The sequence below is a fragment of the Sipha flava genome, unplaced genomic scaffold (assembly GCF_003268045.1).
Source record: "Sipha flava isolate LNK unplaced genomic scaffold, YSA_version1 45_pilon_pilon, whole genome shotgun sequence".
NCBI classification, from domain to species: domain Eukaryota; kingdom Metazoa; phylum Arthropoda; class Insecta; order Hemiptera; family Aphididae; genus Sipha; species Sipha flava.
In genome coordinates, this window is record NW_020273227.1 from 942,811 (window position 1) to 955,879 (window position 13,069).

A 13,069-nucleotide genomic window follows, 5' to 3' on the forward strand; every position below is an offset into this window, starting at 1 on the left:
TGTGCAAGTCGTGCCGGGGCGCGTTCTCGTTTCCACCGAAGCACACACGCACGCACGAGCGCACGCACACAACAGCACACATGTACGCGGACGAACGCACACGAACGCTAGTGGTCGGCTAAGCGGTCAGGCCGAATAAGAAAGTGACCCTCTCCTCTGCATCTGCGCGCGTCCCTCCCACCCTCACTCTCTGTCAACAGCGCGCGCTTGTCTCTCACTCCCCGGACCGGCGGCGGCGGCGACGTCTCTCTCCCAACAGTACGTCTGCGTGTCCGACCACAATCTTCACTCTTGTGTGAACAGTAGTTTAGGACGAGTCGACGTGAGTTTGTGATTAAAAAATATTAATAATAATCGTTCCGAGTTTTTTTTTTTTTAATTTCTCAGTCATTATTATTGTTATTATTATTTTCAACCGTTTCCGAACGCGCACACTCGGTATATTATTATAATAGTACACAGTTTGAGACCGGTGTTTTTTTTTTCTCTATTATTACTATCAATATTAATATTGTTAATCGTTCATCCTCGATCGGTTTTATTATTAATTTTTTTTTAATCACACGACGTTCACTCGAACAACTAAATGTCACACGCGTCCGAAGTGTACTGTTTTCTCAATAAAAGCCCGTCGGCCGCTCCAGTAGTGTAGTGGTTCGTAGTCGTCGAAAACACCATCCGCAATCGTATCCGTAAACAGTCGCGAGTCCATACATATCGTGCGGAGGAAGTCTGCACAACACCCTGACCCGACAGCGCGCACGCGTCAACGATGACAGCCACCCGCAAGATCGTCGTGCTGTTACTGGCCTGCGCACTACAAGGTGAGTGGGTCGTCGGGGGTTTTTGCGTATTTCCATTTTCGTTTTCAATGTTTAGCGAGAGAAAATTATGGTATCGAAATCCCATGGGATTTCGAAATTATCATAAATCGTTGTTGTTAATATTGTTATTACTGCTGTTGACGACAACTCTGCTACTACTGCGATCGATCTTGTTTTTACGGCCGCGGACGTATAAAAATCGAAAGTAATATAATAAACACGATACATAGGAAAAGATGTTGCAATGGAAAGTGAAACGACGACGTGTGATACAGACCGAGTGCATGTACGCCCGGTAATAATAACGGTGTTGCGGAGAGTATAATAAAATATAATAAAAATAGAGTAAAAACAACATTACAATATACAGTGTATTTTTTCCGACGTAATGGGCCGTGGATAAAATACGGCACTGCGCGTAGGGGAAAGAAAGACACTTCCGTCACGCGGTTTCGATTTATATTTTATAAACGTCTCGTTTACGGAAAACGATCTGAAAACGATTCGCAATCGTCATGTTTACAGAGCGATTTTCATTTACATTATCAGAACATACGTATTATTTTCGTACGCATAATCTGTTTGTATCTCTCGCGTGTACTAATTACGCGACATTTCGTTGCATTACGCGTTGTACAAACAATCATCACTCGCCCGAACCTTTGTCTATAATGAGTAATAATAATACGATCTCACCGTATGCTCGGTTATTTGTGTGCGATTATTGCGATTTCACGATTTAAAAACCCATAGGTCGGTCGCGACCAAATTTATCGTACCTATGCAGGCGAGGCGGCGTATGGAATGAAAGAAACGGCTATTGTTCGCACAAGATATATCTGTCTTTATGTTTGTACATAATATGTGTTTCCCGTGCCGAATAATCCGTCGTTCGTATCCCGTGGAAAGTTGTATTTCTATAATGTACTACGTACACGCGGCCGGGCCCATTGTGCGGAATCGAAATTTGTGGTTTTATTTCACCGCGAGACACTCGCTCGGAAAACAAAAGACGTACACCATGATGACGGCCGCGAGTCCATTAGTATAAATGCGTTTAAGGAAGAAAAGTGAAAATTTGCGATTGTATTTTTTCGGTGAAATCAATTTTACCCGCGTCGCGATAACAATTACGCTTCCCAATGCGGCGGTGTGGCACAGCGGTGCCAAGGGTAATAGGTCCATTATATTATGTTCGGGTGAAGAATAGCAAACGTTCGTCGGCTCACGCCTTAACAATAATAAGATTGCTTGGATATGCCAGGAATTATTATGTCATTACAAGCGAAACGGTTATAATAATGATTCTAGCGATCTATATGTGTCACATCAGTCATAGTCGTGAACATGCTACTTAGGCACACGACCAAGGCTGTAAAAATTGTATTATTAATGGCGATAATATATCAAATCGAACGCCGCGGCATTATGAATGTCAACCAGTATTTGTACAGGTTTTAATTACTGAATCTCGAAATGTCTCGAATAAGAATCCGCGATTAAAATGTTTTTTGCATTTTTTTTTTTCATTTTACAACACGTAATATTTTAACATTTAAATCAGCTCCACGATAGTTGTCCGTTTCACTCGCGTTGAATAATAAAAGAGTTCAGCCACGTTTGTTCGAGCGTTTACTCTCGATCCATAACAGAGACTTTAATAACACAAATACATATGAATACAAGTGTCTTCCAGCATTGCGCGTGTTGCACTCGTATACACATTTTGCATAATGTCTGAATACGTTTACTTCACCCTTTAGCAATTCTCGTTTTTATACGTTTAATCGATTAAGGAACAACGTAAACGAGTATTACGATAATAGTGAAAATGTCACCTCGAAAGAACCGGTTGAACATTCCAATAAAGGTTGAACCTCGACGGCCGACCTTGAAGCATCACATTGACGTAAGCGTGCGGAAAACAATCTTGCGCTGAACTCACATTTATAGATTAAAATATACGGACAACGTTTAAAATTATACCCCAAATATAAGTTCTTCTATCAATTCAAATCAAGTTTGATTGATTATAATCTAAAAATATACTCTCCCGTTTATATAGCCGACATCTCGTATTTTAAACTTAAATTATTAGTTTTTTTTTTTTTTTTTATCAAGATCTGCGTTGAAATTAAAATAGTTTGAAAAAAAACAACGTTAGTCTTCGATATAAGGTTGTATATCGGTTCATATCGGAATTATAACTATTGCAAATAGGTGTACTTGTTAATTATGTATAATATAATAATATATTGAAAATTATGTAAACATTTTTGATGTAATAACAACATATAACAGTACAATGATTATAAGTCAAACCGTGTAGGTATTCAAGTATAATTTATGATCATGTAATATGTAAAAAGTTCAATTGAGACTCATACGAAACGATATCAACTATAATATTCATAGATATAGCCAACACAAAAACTGACGAGTGAAAAAATAACTCTCAAAAGATGTGTATGTGCGTGTTCGTATAAAAATAATTTCCTTTTTTATTTTTTTACTTCTTTAAAACCAATAATAAACGTCTAGAAATTCTGAAATCCACATTCCGCTAGATCGCAAGTGTATCTACGTCTGTTGTTAACCGCCAGGATTCAACTTGTGATGACCACAAGAATGTTAGTAACTTCGTTCTTGGAACATTCGCCCATGCACGATTATACCCGTTTCAGGAATGCATCGCATTTTTCAAAATACTGCTGTATGTAGTATTAAAATGTGCAACAACAGTATCAACATCTTTTTACGTCTGTATAGCAAATACACGTTTGTGTCGCATTGATATAGTTCGTTTTATAAATGAAAACCGTTAAATATAATCGTTAATTTCCTATACTGTATAATCGAATAACAAATACACTATGTATTGGCGTTAGATTTTTTAACAATTCTGTTTCAAAATAATATGCTGTAATAAAAACATTGCTCAAATGTTGAACATTTAATAGAATAAATTTTTTATTTAGTGGTAGATGTTTAATTATAGAATCAGGAAGCTACCTAAATAAAAAAAAAAAAACTTGCATTGACGTTGTTGGTGTCTACATATTATATGCAATCAAGTTGATTAATCCTAAAAAAATTTTCCCACATCTCACTGCTCTGATCATTAGTAGTTCGTAGTTAATTAGGTTGTTACAAAACCTTTATATGGAAAAAATATTTTGTTGTTCAATATATATAATTGGTATATTCAATTTTTTCCAGTAACCTGATTTTACTTTTTAACAACATATTAAAATAATTCAATACAAAAAAAAAATAAATAATTAATGCTGTTTCATTTAAATATTACTACTATTTTTAACGTACTTATTTTTATTACGATTCGTAATTCTGCAGAATATTATAATTTATTGTTGTTTATCAAATTACATAATTTGCATGCAACAGGACGACTCTATCATGCACGCGTAAACGGAATCGAATAAATCTGAAAACTAATCTTAACACCTAATTTAATATTCAACCATATTTTCAGACCGTTCTAATAACAAGTTCCTTGCAGAATGTTTAATCTCAGTGATTTCCTGCTTACAATTTTCATCGCAGTATACTTCAAAGATAGAAATATGTGAAAAAGGACAGGTATTCGTTATTCGTCGAAAAATTAACTATTGTACACGTGTTTACAGTGCCGGATTAAGAGGGCCGATGCCGCCCTGGAGCAAATAATGTTTGCCCCCTCCCTCTCAAAGAAATACAATTTAAGTGAAACCAAAAAAAAAAAAAAATGTTTTCTATGTATAAATTAAAAAAATTAAATACTTTTATAAAATATAGGCACCTAATAGAATAATTAATCTACCTAAGCTAAAAAGTATAAATAGCTATATGTTTAATGTTACAGAATAGTTTTGCAAAGAATTTTTTTAAACTAATGGAAAATACAATTATAATATTAATAAATTCATTTAAAATATGCAGATAATAATTAAAGTAATTTTTAATGTTAACGTCAATTTAAAAAAAAAAACTATAACTATATAACTATATATTATATATTATTTTTTTTTTAATAATATTATTTATTTTTCTTTAAATATATTTTTTTATGGATTTAATAGTTTACTTTAATGTAAGTTTTTATGTTAGTTTTTTTCACTTTATTTCCTCAACCAAATCAAATTCTATGTATAAAATTGATAAATCGAACATTTTTCTTGTATTAATGACTATCATAAATCCTTTTTTTAGGGCAATTTTATTTATGCCACCCCACTAAATTTGCCGCCCTGGAGAAAATGCTCCTTTTGCACCTAAATTAATCCGGCTCTGCATGTTTACTTATAATTAGGGCCCGGATTTAAATGCACTGAAAACCATACAAATATGCTTTAAAAAATAGCCAAAAATTTCCTTAAACAATGCATTTTACCACAAAAATGAACTTCAAAATGAAAAAAATTACTTTAAAAATGACATTTTTTTTTTATTTTGGGCATTATTTAACACGCTATTTAATACATTGACATCACATTCACGTGTAATATGAGAAACGTCTGCGAGATAATACGAACCATAGCTGATTATTTTTTATTTTACCAAATACTGGTGACGTTCCATAGTCAATAATAAATTAAGATAAAAACTGAAACGAAAAATTAATATTGACAATGTGTATGGAAATACCCGATAAACCTACTTAAATATCAAGAAAATAATTTGTCTTTTGATCAACCAAAAAATATGCACTTTGCATTGAAATCCGGACCCTACTTATAATAATATTTCGCCCATCAACTTCACAGCCATTTGTTCCCCGACCAAAATTATAGTAGTGTATATTATATCATGTTACATGTTATAATTGATTAGGAAATGAAAATAATACTTATTCCGCGTGTACACCACTTGCTTCGTAACAGGTTACATATGAACGAGTTATACAACGAGAGGGCACCCAATGTTTTAAACACAATTGATGTACAGCTATAGTGCGTAGGCGTAATTAGATCCCGAGAAATTACTGTTGCCGTTTCTTCACATGGACAACGGATTGTATATAATATAAATTATTGGCCATGAAAACAGTTGTACGAAGGTGAAAGCGTGAGTGCGAAAAATCAAAAAACCGAATTATATTATATGACCGTTGTGTGTATAATAATATACGTGTGTTTGTTTAGGAATTTCTTTCGGTGTGCAACCAGGAATGAAAAATATTAAAAAATTCTCCGATAAGACTTAGAAATATATACGTATATGTAGTACACATACATTGTGTAACAAGTATATGGATCAGACTGGGAGAACGGAAAAAATATGTATAAAAAGCGAACAGTTGAATTGCCCGGAGGTGATCACGACCACAGGACTTTGCTCTAATTCCTGGGGCTGGGGCGTGGTCAAGGGTCTCGCTGAAACATGACTGCACTTTTTTCTTTTTTTTTTTTTTTACGGTTTATCGATCGCTCCCATTTGGAAAGTCTTAATGAATAGACTAGAACTGATAAGCCGTACGACGGCGTACACACGTATAACATAATATTATGTATCAATATTTAATAACTTTTGGTTGTGCAACAGAACAATCCAACCCCGTATACTTCGTGGTATTGCGGAATAATATTATAATAACATTACAATATTCTCGCGCTCAACTGTCATATACAGGTACATGGCTGCACGCATGTAGTCAACATCTGGGCGAGTTATTTCTCAATTCGAGGAAATCGGAGACCTAAGAGTTTCCGAGTTTGTTATACACAATATAAGTATACTTATGAGCTCAAAGTTATGTTTTTAATTCACACTATCGTTTTATAAAAATTATCACACATTTTGAACATTTTACCTTTATGTTTACTCGTCTTAAACTGAATAATTATATTTTAAGATTTACGAATTTTTGTAGATTTGTAACTTTTTCTATTCTAACTTCGTTATTAGTTGCTGTCCAAATTTGGAACACTCGGCTACATATTATACACTTCACGTGGTCATTTGTTAGCTAATTGACAGTCTATAAGGGTGTATGTGTCATGGCGGATGATTATAAAGTGCGATCACGTTTTAAGAAACAACGTGCGGGTGCCCAAAACGTAAATATTTATATACATATATGTTATGTATATTGTATATATGAATGAATATTATTATTATTATTATTATATATATGTAGAGCTTTCTCTCTTGTGCGCGTGATTATACGGTTTCTTGTGACGTCATTAAACGCTGTGCCAATTGTACGCGAAGACGACGCACTCGTGTTGATAAATATTTTATTACGACTGCATATCATATTATTTAAAAATGATTAATGTTTTGTCGTCTTGAGCAAAAGGTCAAACATTCTATAACGTCATTATGCCATACTCTACGCGAGTCATTTGCATGTCCTAAATAATATACAGTTGTCTCTCTTGTTTTTGTTTGTTTCTTTTTTTGTTTTTTTTTTTTTCGCCATCGCATTCGTTTGTTGTCAAACGAATCAACCCGAACTAAAAGACTCCGGGTGGTCTATATGTATAATATGTGTACTAGCCGTCTTTGGCTAAAATGTTCTGACACATGAGGTCACCGCTTGTACGATTATTGCGTTTTGATTGTGGACGATCGCGCCGAACGATCGACGTACCGTGCAGACACGTTGCTGCAATCATAGTACCCCGCTCGCATTTCGATAATCCTTCCGTTTGTGGATGCCACGTCATCAAACAATAAGATTATTGTTTTAATAGTACCAATAATGATATTTTGTATATTTATACATTCGGTTTCGGATTTAATTAAATCTTCAACGATCGAAGGGAAATCAATCAGTTTTTGAATTTAGAAAACTCTCCATGTGGCTCGACTATCGCAGCGGCAATCGAAAAATCGTTTTACACCTACAAAAATACCTACGCGGGTTCAACAACCAAGGTCAAGAGTGTTTACTAAAATTGTGCCACGCATTATATTTTTTTTTTTTTACATAATAATGATGTATACACGCATATACAATTCGTACGCGAATGCGGTTGGCAAACGTTTAAGCCCCTTGTCGTGCGCCTACGTGCACACGCGGCGGGGGCGAATACATAACGAAGAGGACGATTCACGGGGGAGATTCGTCAGGTTCATAATTTGCCGTGATGTTTTGCGTGGTTCAGTGGAAATTCACAAACCGGCATATCGCAGCAACGTGTGCAGTCGTCGTGTATTATTATATTTTTAATACGGTCGTAAAAACGATTCCTACTCGTGAATTATTTGAACCGAACAAGGCGGTGTATAATGTTATGTATCCGTACACACGGTCGTACATAATCTGACCGCGCACGAGAAATATAGCCGAAAAAATAATTGCAAAACACGTGAAACGGTGCGGGCACGCGAAAAACAGCGCATTCGAGATTCGATTATTATTGTCGTATTCATGACCGGTCACTAATAAAATATTAACATATTATGTAAGCGCACGTCTCCGACCCTCGTAATGGACAGCGGCAACGGATTCTGGACGCAAACCAAACAACACGCAATGCGGTACAATACGGTTGACGAATAAAACCGTACACGCATTACATGCGCACCGTCGCGCAGACATCCGAATCCGAACGTGTAATATATTCGACATTAAAAAAAAACACGTTTGTTGTTGATTGTATAACGTAGCGCATGGACGCCATCTGCCCGCGCGGAACATTGAAAATTCGACGAGAAGATCCAAGGGACTTTGGCAGGATTAACTCAAAACGAATATTTTGCGGGGCGATCGGTGCCCGTGCGCGTTCTCGCGGTCGACCTCCGCCGCGGTTTTTCGGAACCAGACGTGTTATCGTGTAGGCAGTGCCGGATTAAACATTTATGGGCCCCTAGGCAATTAAAATGTTGGGCCCTACAAAATAATTCTTACATACATTTTTAACATTACTATCCAATAATTAAAATAAACAGCTTCAATAATAACCAACTATTATTTATAAACAAAATCGTGTTTATTGAATTTTTTTTTATTTGCAAGAAAAATCAATAAATTATTATATTATTTCAATTTTTTTCAAAATAATTGTATCATTATTACTGCTTATAACGCTTACAACTCAATATATATATATTATATTTCATAATGACTTTTGTGCCGTAAATTCGTAAATAAAATACGTGTATTATTTAATTACAAAAAAAAAAATATAGTTTTCCGTTTTCACAGGGCCCCTTAAATGAGTGAGGCCCTAAGGCGGGCGCCTACTTCGCCTAACGGGTAATCCGGCACTGCGTACAGGTTTTCAAAACGGTTTTGGCGCCACTGGACCTTGAAACGGCGCCGAACTCCGCGCACACCTGCCGTTAACGTGCATCATAACGCTGTTGCTCGGCAACGGTTTTCGGGGAAGAAACGCAAAGCCGGACCACGCGCGAAACGTATGCGCCGCCGTCCGGAGTTGAAATAACTCGTACGGTCGCGGCGGTTATATGTAACAACACCGCGGTAGTGCGCGCATGCATACACCCGGGTTCAGATCAACGACCTCGAGTGGGCGTCATAACATACAGTGTTTCGTACGGACACGCGCGCACAAGAATGATCGTTGTTATCCACCATCGCGGTGATTTATTTGATTTTTCTATACCCAATACGTGAATAGCACGTGTAAGGTTCGCTGCACCGCGTTTGTCGGGTACAGGTGCACGACGTTACCTAGGGCCACGGGACGGCGACGCGGTGGACGGTCTACGTCGACGGTGGTGCGCCGTGCGCGCGCGACGGGAAATGCGACCGCCCGCCTTGAACGTCGAATTCGCTTTGAGCGTTTCACACCGCGGTCGATTTGCGCGGACGCAACCGCGGAGTTTACCGGACAAGAAGAGCACGGACAACCGTCGCCTTGTAGGGTCCTAACACGGTCTTACGCGCATACGTTTACCGTCGGACGGTGACGGGACGATGTTGAACCCCGGAATCCGCGGGCCGATGAATCAAGACGTGTAGTTTACCCCGTACGGAAGTATATTATTTTCCGGTTAAGGTTCCGGTCAAGTTTTATGATCTGTCAACCGAAAATCGATTTTTTTCAAGGTAAAACGGAATGCTAATAACGACCGTTCCGTTGACGAATCATCATGGCTCGTTCTGTTCCGAGTTAGAACAGGATCGATGACGTTCGTACGATCCGGTAGGTGCCTACGCGTCATTGCAATCATTCTTTCATTAATCAATCGTCACACGCGACCCTTCCGAGCAAACATCACGCCTACGTGTGTGGTGTACGGCGTTCTGTGTAAACACTAAACGCTGTAACAACACAACGGACCGAGTGTGCACTGTCGTGTAAACAGCTCAATAATAATAATATTACAACGCGCGGTGCAGCAATAAACATCGTTAACCAGTATTGACCGGAATCGTAGACGCTTGTCACGTACCAACGAATAACGTACGTAACGCGCTCTCAGACGACATTGTTATTATGTAAATCGGTGATTTTGATTTTTGACCGCACAATCAAATGTAACATAATGGACCGCAGTCGCGTGCAGTACGCCGCGTATGCATCATAGTTGCTTATAGTAAATGGATTGACGTTTTCCCCGTTCACCTGTGTTAGCGCATGTACGTCAGAGAAAACTACCAGATGAGCCCGAGATGTATGGCATAACGTGCGTGTTCCGATTTTTTTTTTTTCGGTCTCGCATCAACAACGCGCGATCGCAGCACATAAGAACGAATCGTCACTGTATCATTGTCTTAACCGGTATTAAAACGATATCGATTTAAATAGTATTATACGATGCAGGATTGTGAAAATAAATACGACCGGAAAAAAGTTTAATCGATTTCAGACGTGACTACACCCCATCCATCTTTGTCTCTGTTCGATGAAATGCAATCAACTCGTTGTTGTACATAGAAAAATTGATTAATAATTAATAATATTATCATGCACAGGAGATGTTTTCAATCATTTAACATCGTGTATTCTTAAAATAGTAATAATAATAATATACTTCTTCCTGCTCGTTACGGTTTATTATTATAGTTGAAATTTATTTCTACGCACATCTCAGCAGTAATATGTCAGATCGCTTATATTTCTCAGCCCGATACGTTTAATTAAAGTGAATATTTATATATATTTTTCATTGCCAACCACTGCGTATTTAATCATATTTGATAATGATATATGTGATTCTGCTGTCTCTGAATTGAACTATTATCATGAATTGATGAAAATAGACTATCTTAAATCGCACCCGTGTTCGGTTATTAATTATATAGGAAATAAACAAGTAGGTACTTGACGTCTAGGAATTTTAACTCTGTACTGATATCTTGTAGTAAAAAATTAACAGACCTTCAATATTTATATATAAATGTACAATATTTTGTATTTTACAGTCTTCTACTAATTATAAAAATAAAACATTCGCGAACTTGTTAAGGAAATATATTATTAATAAAGTCATATTTGGAACATTTTTGAAAAATCATCACGGACTTCATTTTATAAATATCCATACACTAATTTAAACATGTTGACCAATTAAATAATGAAAATATTGTTTGAATATTTCACAATGGACTATAAAAGCGAAATTATTATTGGTCAATAAACAACGTACTTGGTTATTCTTTCTCTTTTAAAGTGGCCTAATGCGAGTGTAGACTATAATAAAGAGCGTTTTAATATAAGAGCTTTTTATTTGTAATAACATTAGAGCAATAATAATAATAGTCATAAAGAATTTTTATAAGGATCATAACACTTTCCCTCGGGTTTCCGTCATTTAACATTTGTCGACTACTCACGAATGGTTTTTTTTCTTTTTGTTAAACTATTTTTATTGCACTAGAAAACGTGCATACAAATATTAATTGCTTTTTAATCGATTCAACATTAGATTTAAAAGTTATATTATATACCTTCTTGATGATCGACATTACTGGTCACACCCATATTACGTTTGACTTTCATTATTTTAATATATCATTTTGCTATATCATATATTACAAATTAGAAGTAATATAGTACTATTTTACTAACATAAAATGTATATTTATCTATTCTCATGTTAAATGATTCATGAACAAAAGTATACCCGACTATAATAATAATAATTATTATTATTAAACGCAAATTAATATTAATATGTCTTGTCATTAAGATATCAATTAAATTTCCTTTTATTTGCCTGTAACAATATCTTTGAAACACGCAACACAATGAAACGATACATTTATTTAACAATCAGAAATAACTTCAATTAATTTTTAAATGAACGTAATATTATTTAAATAATTATAACTATACATTATACAGTGTAGAGTATATACTATATATGTATCGATAGTAATTTGGGCCTTGTGGTACCTGTTCATTTTTTGGGGATACAATTTTTAATTGTATTTTCATTCAAATGCAGTATTAACATATCGGGAACTTACTTTTACATTTACTATTTATATAATATCTACGTAGTACGTGTATAAATGTATAAGTGTCAGTTGGAGTAAATGGTCTATTTAATAATCGATTCGTGATAAAACAAACGAGCCGGGTTTTACACGTAAACCGTCATTCAATCATAAATTATTAATTTTGAAAAAATGAATAAATTATTGAAGTACATTGACTGTCAGTGGGCATGTAATAATTGGTGAGAAATTAAAATCCTAAAATTTACGTAATATAATAATTTCACGAGGAAATACCATATAAGTACTAAAAAACAAATTATAACGCAGACGTCGTTCATAAGCGTGGTCAATTATTCGCTTGAAATGTAATTCGTGGACTGTTTTGGAAAAACGTTTCATACGCTTTATGTTTATTATATATTAGAACAATCAGGTGCTCGGACCTGTTCAGAAATAGTGCAAGTAAATTACGCACTTTATTTCAAAGTTTTGGTAGGAACCTTTTTACTTTAAAAAAGAACAGAGTAGCACAAAAGATGGAATGAGCATACGATCGAGTGATAAACGTTTTATTTCGAGATTTCTAGGGTCGAAAAACTAGGTCGCAATTGAGTATAACGGAAAAAACAACAATTCGGGTACGAATTATAATCTACGCATGTGTTTTATTTTATAAACTACAAGTGTCTTGTAGAAGTGCGATGATATTCTGTTTATTTCAATAGCAGCTATCTCAATATTCTACAACGAACCCCTGCAGATTGCGCGGTTTCTCGATGAGTAACCATAAAAAAAAAATAAATAATGTTTAAAGCCGGCGCGGAAAAACAAAACGGAAACACACTTTGCGCGCTGTAGTGGTATCTAGGACAAATATCCAAATGCC

General features: G+C 35.7%; 1 protein-coding gene across 2 annotated transcripts in view; it reads left to right on the forward strand.

Annotated features, from left to right (window-relative positions):
• The first annotated feature begins 254 nt into the window (after positions 1-254).
• Positions 255-13,069, forward strand: part of LOC112689592 — a 45,495-nt gene continuing 32,680 nt past the window's right edge. The window contains exon 1 of one of the 2 annotated variants that reach the window (XM_025563373.1): positions 255-824. In XM_025563373.1, the coding sequence (XP_025419158.1) occupies positions 773-824 (52 nt within the window). In that variant the 5' untranslated portion in view covers positions 255-772. The remainder of the gene's footprint in view (positions 825-13,069) is intronic. The other variant, XM_025563374.1, reaches the window with a different exon arrangement.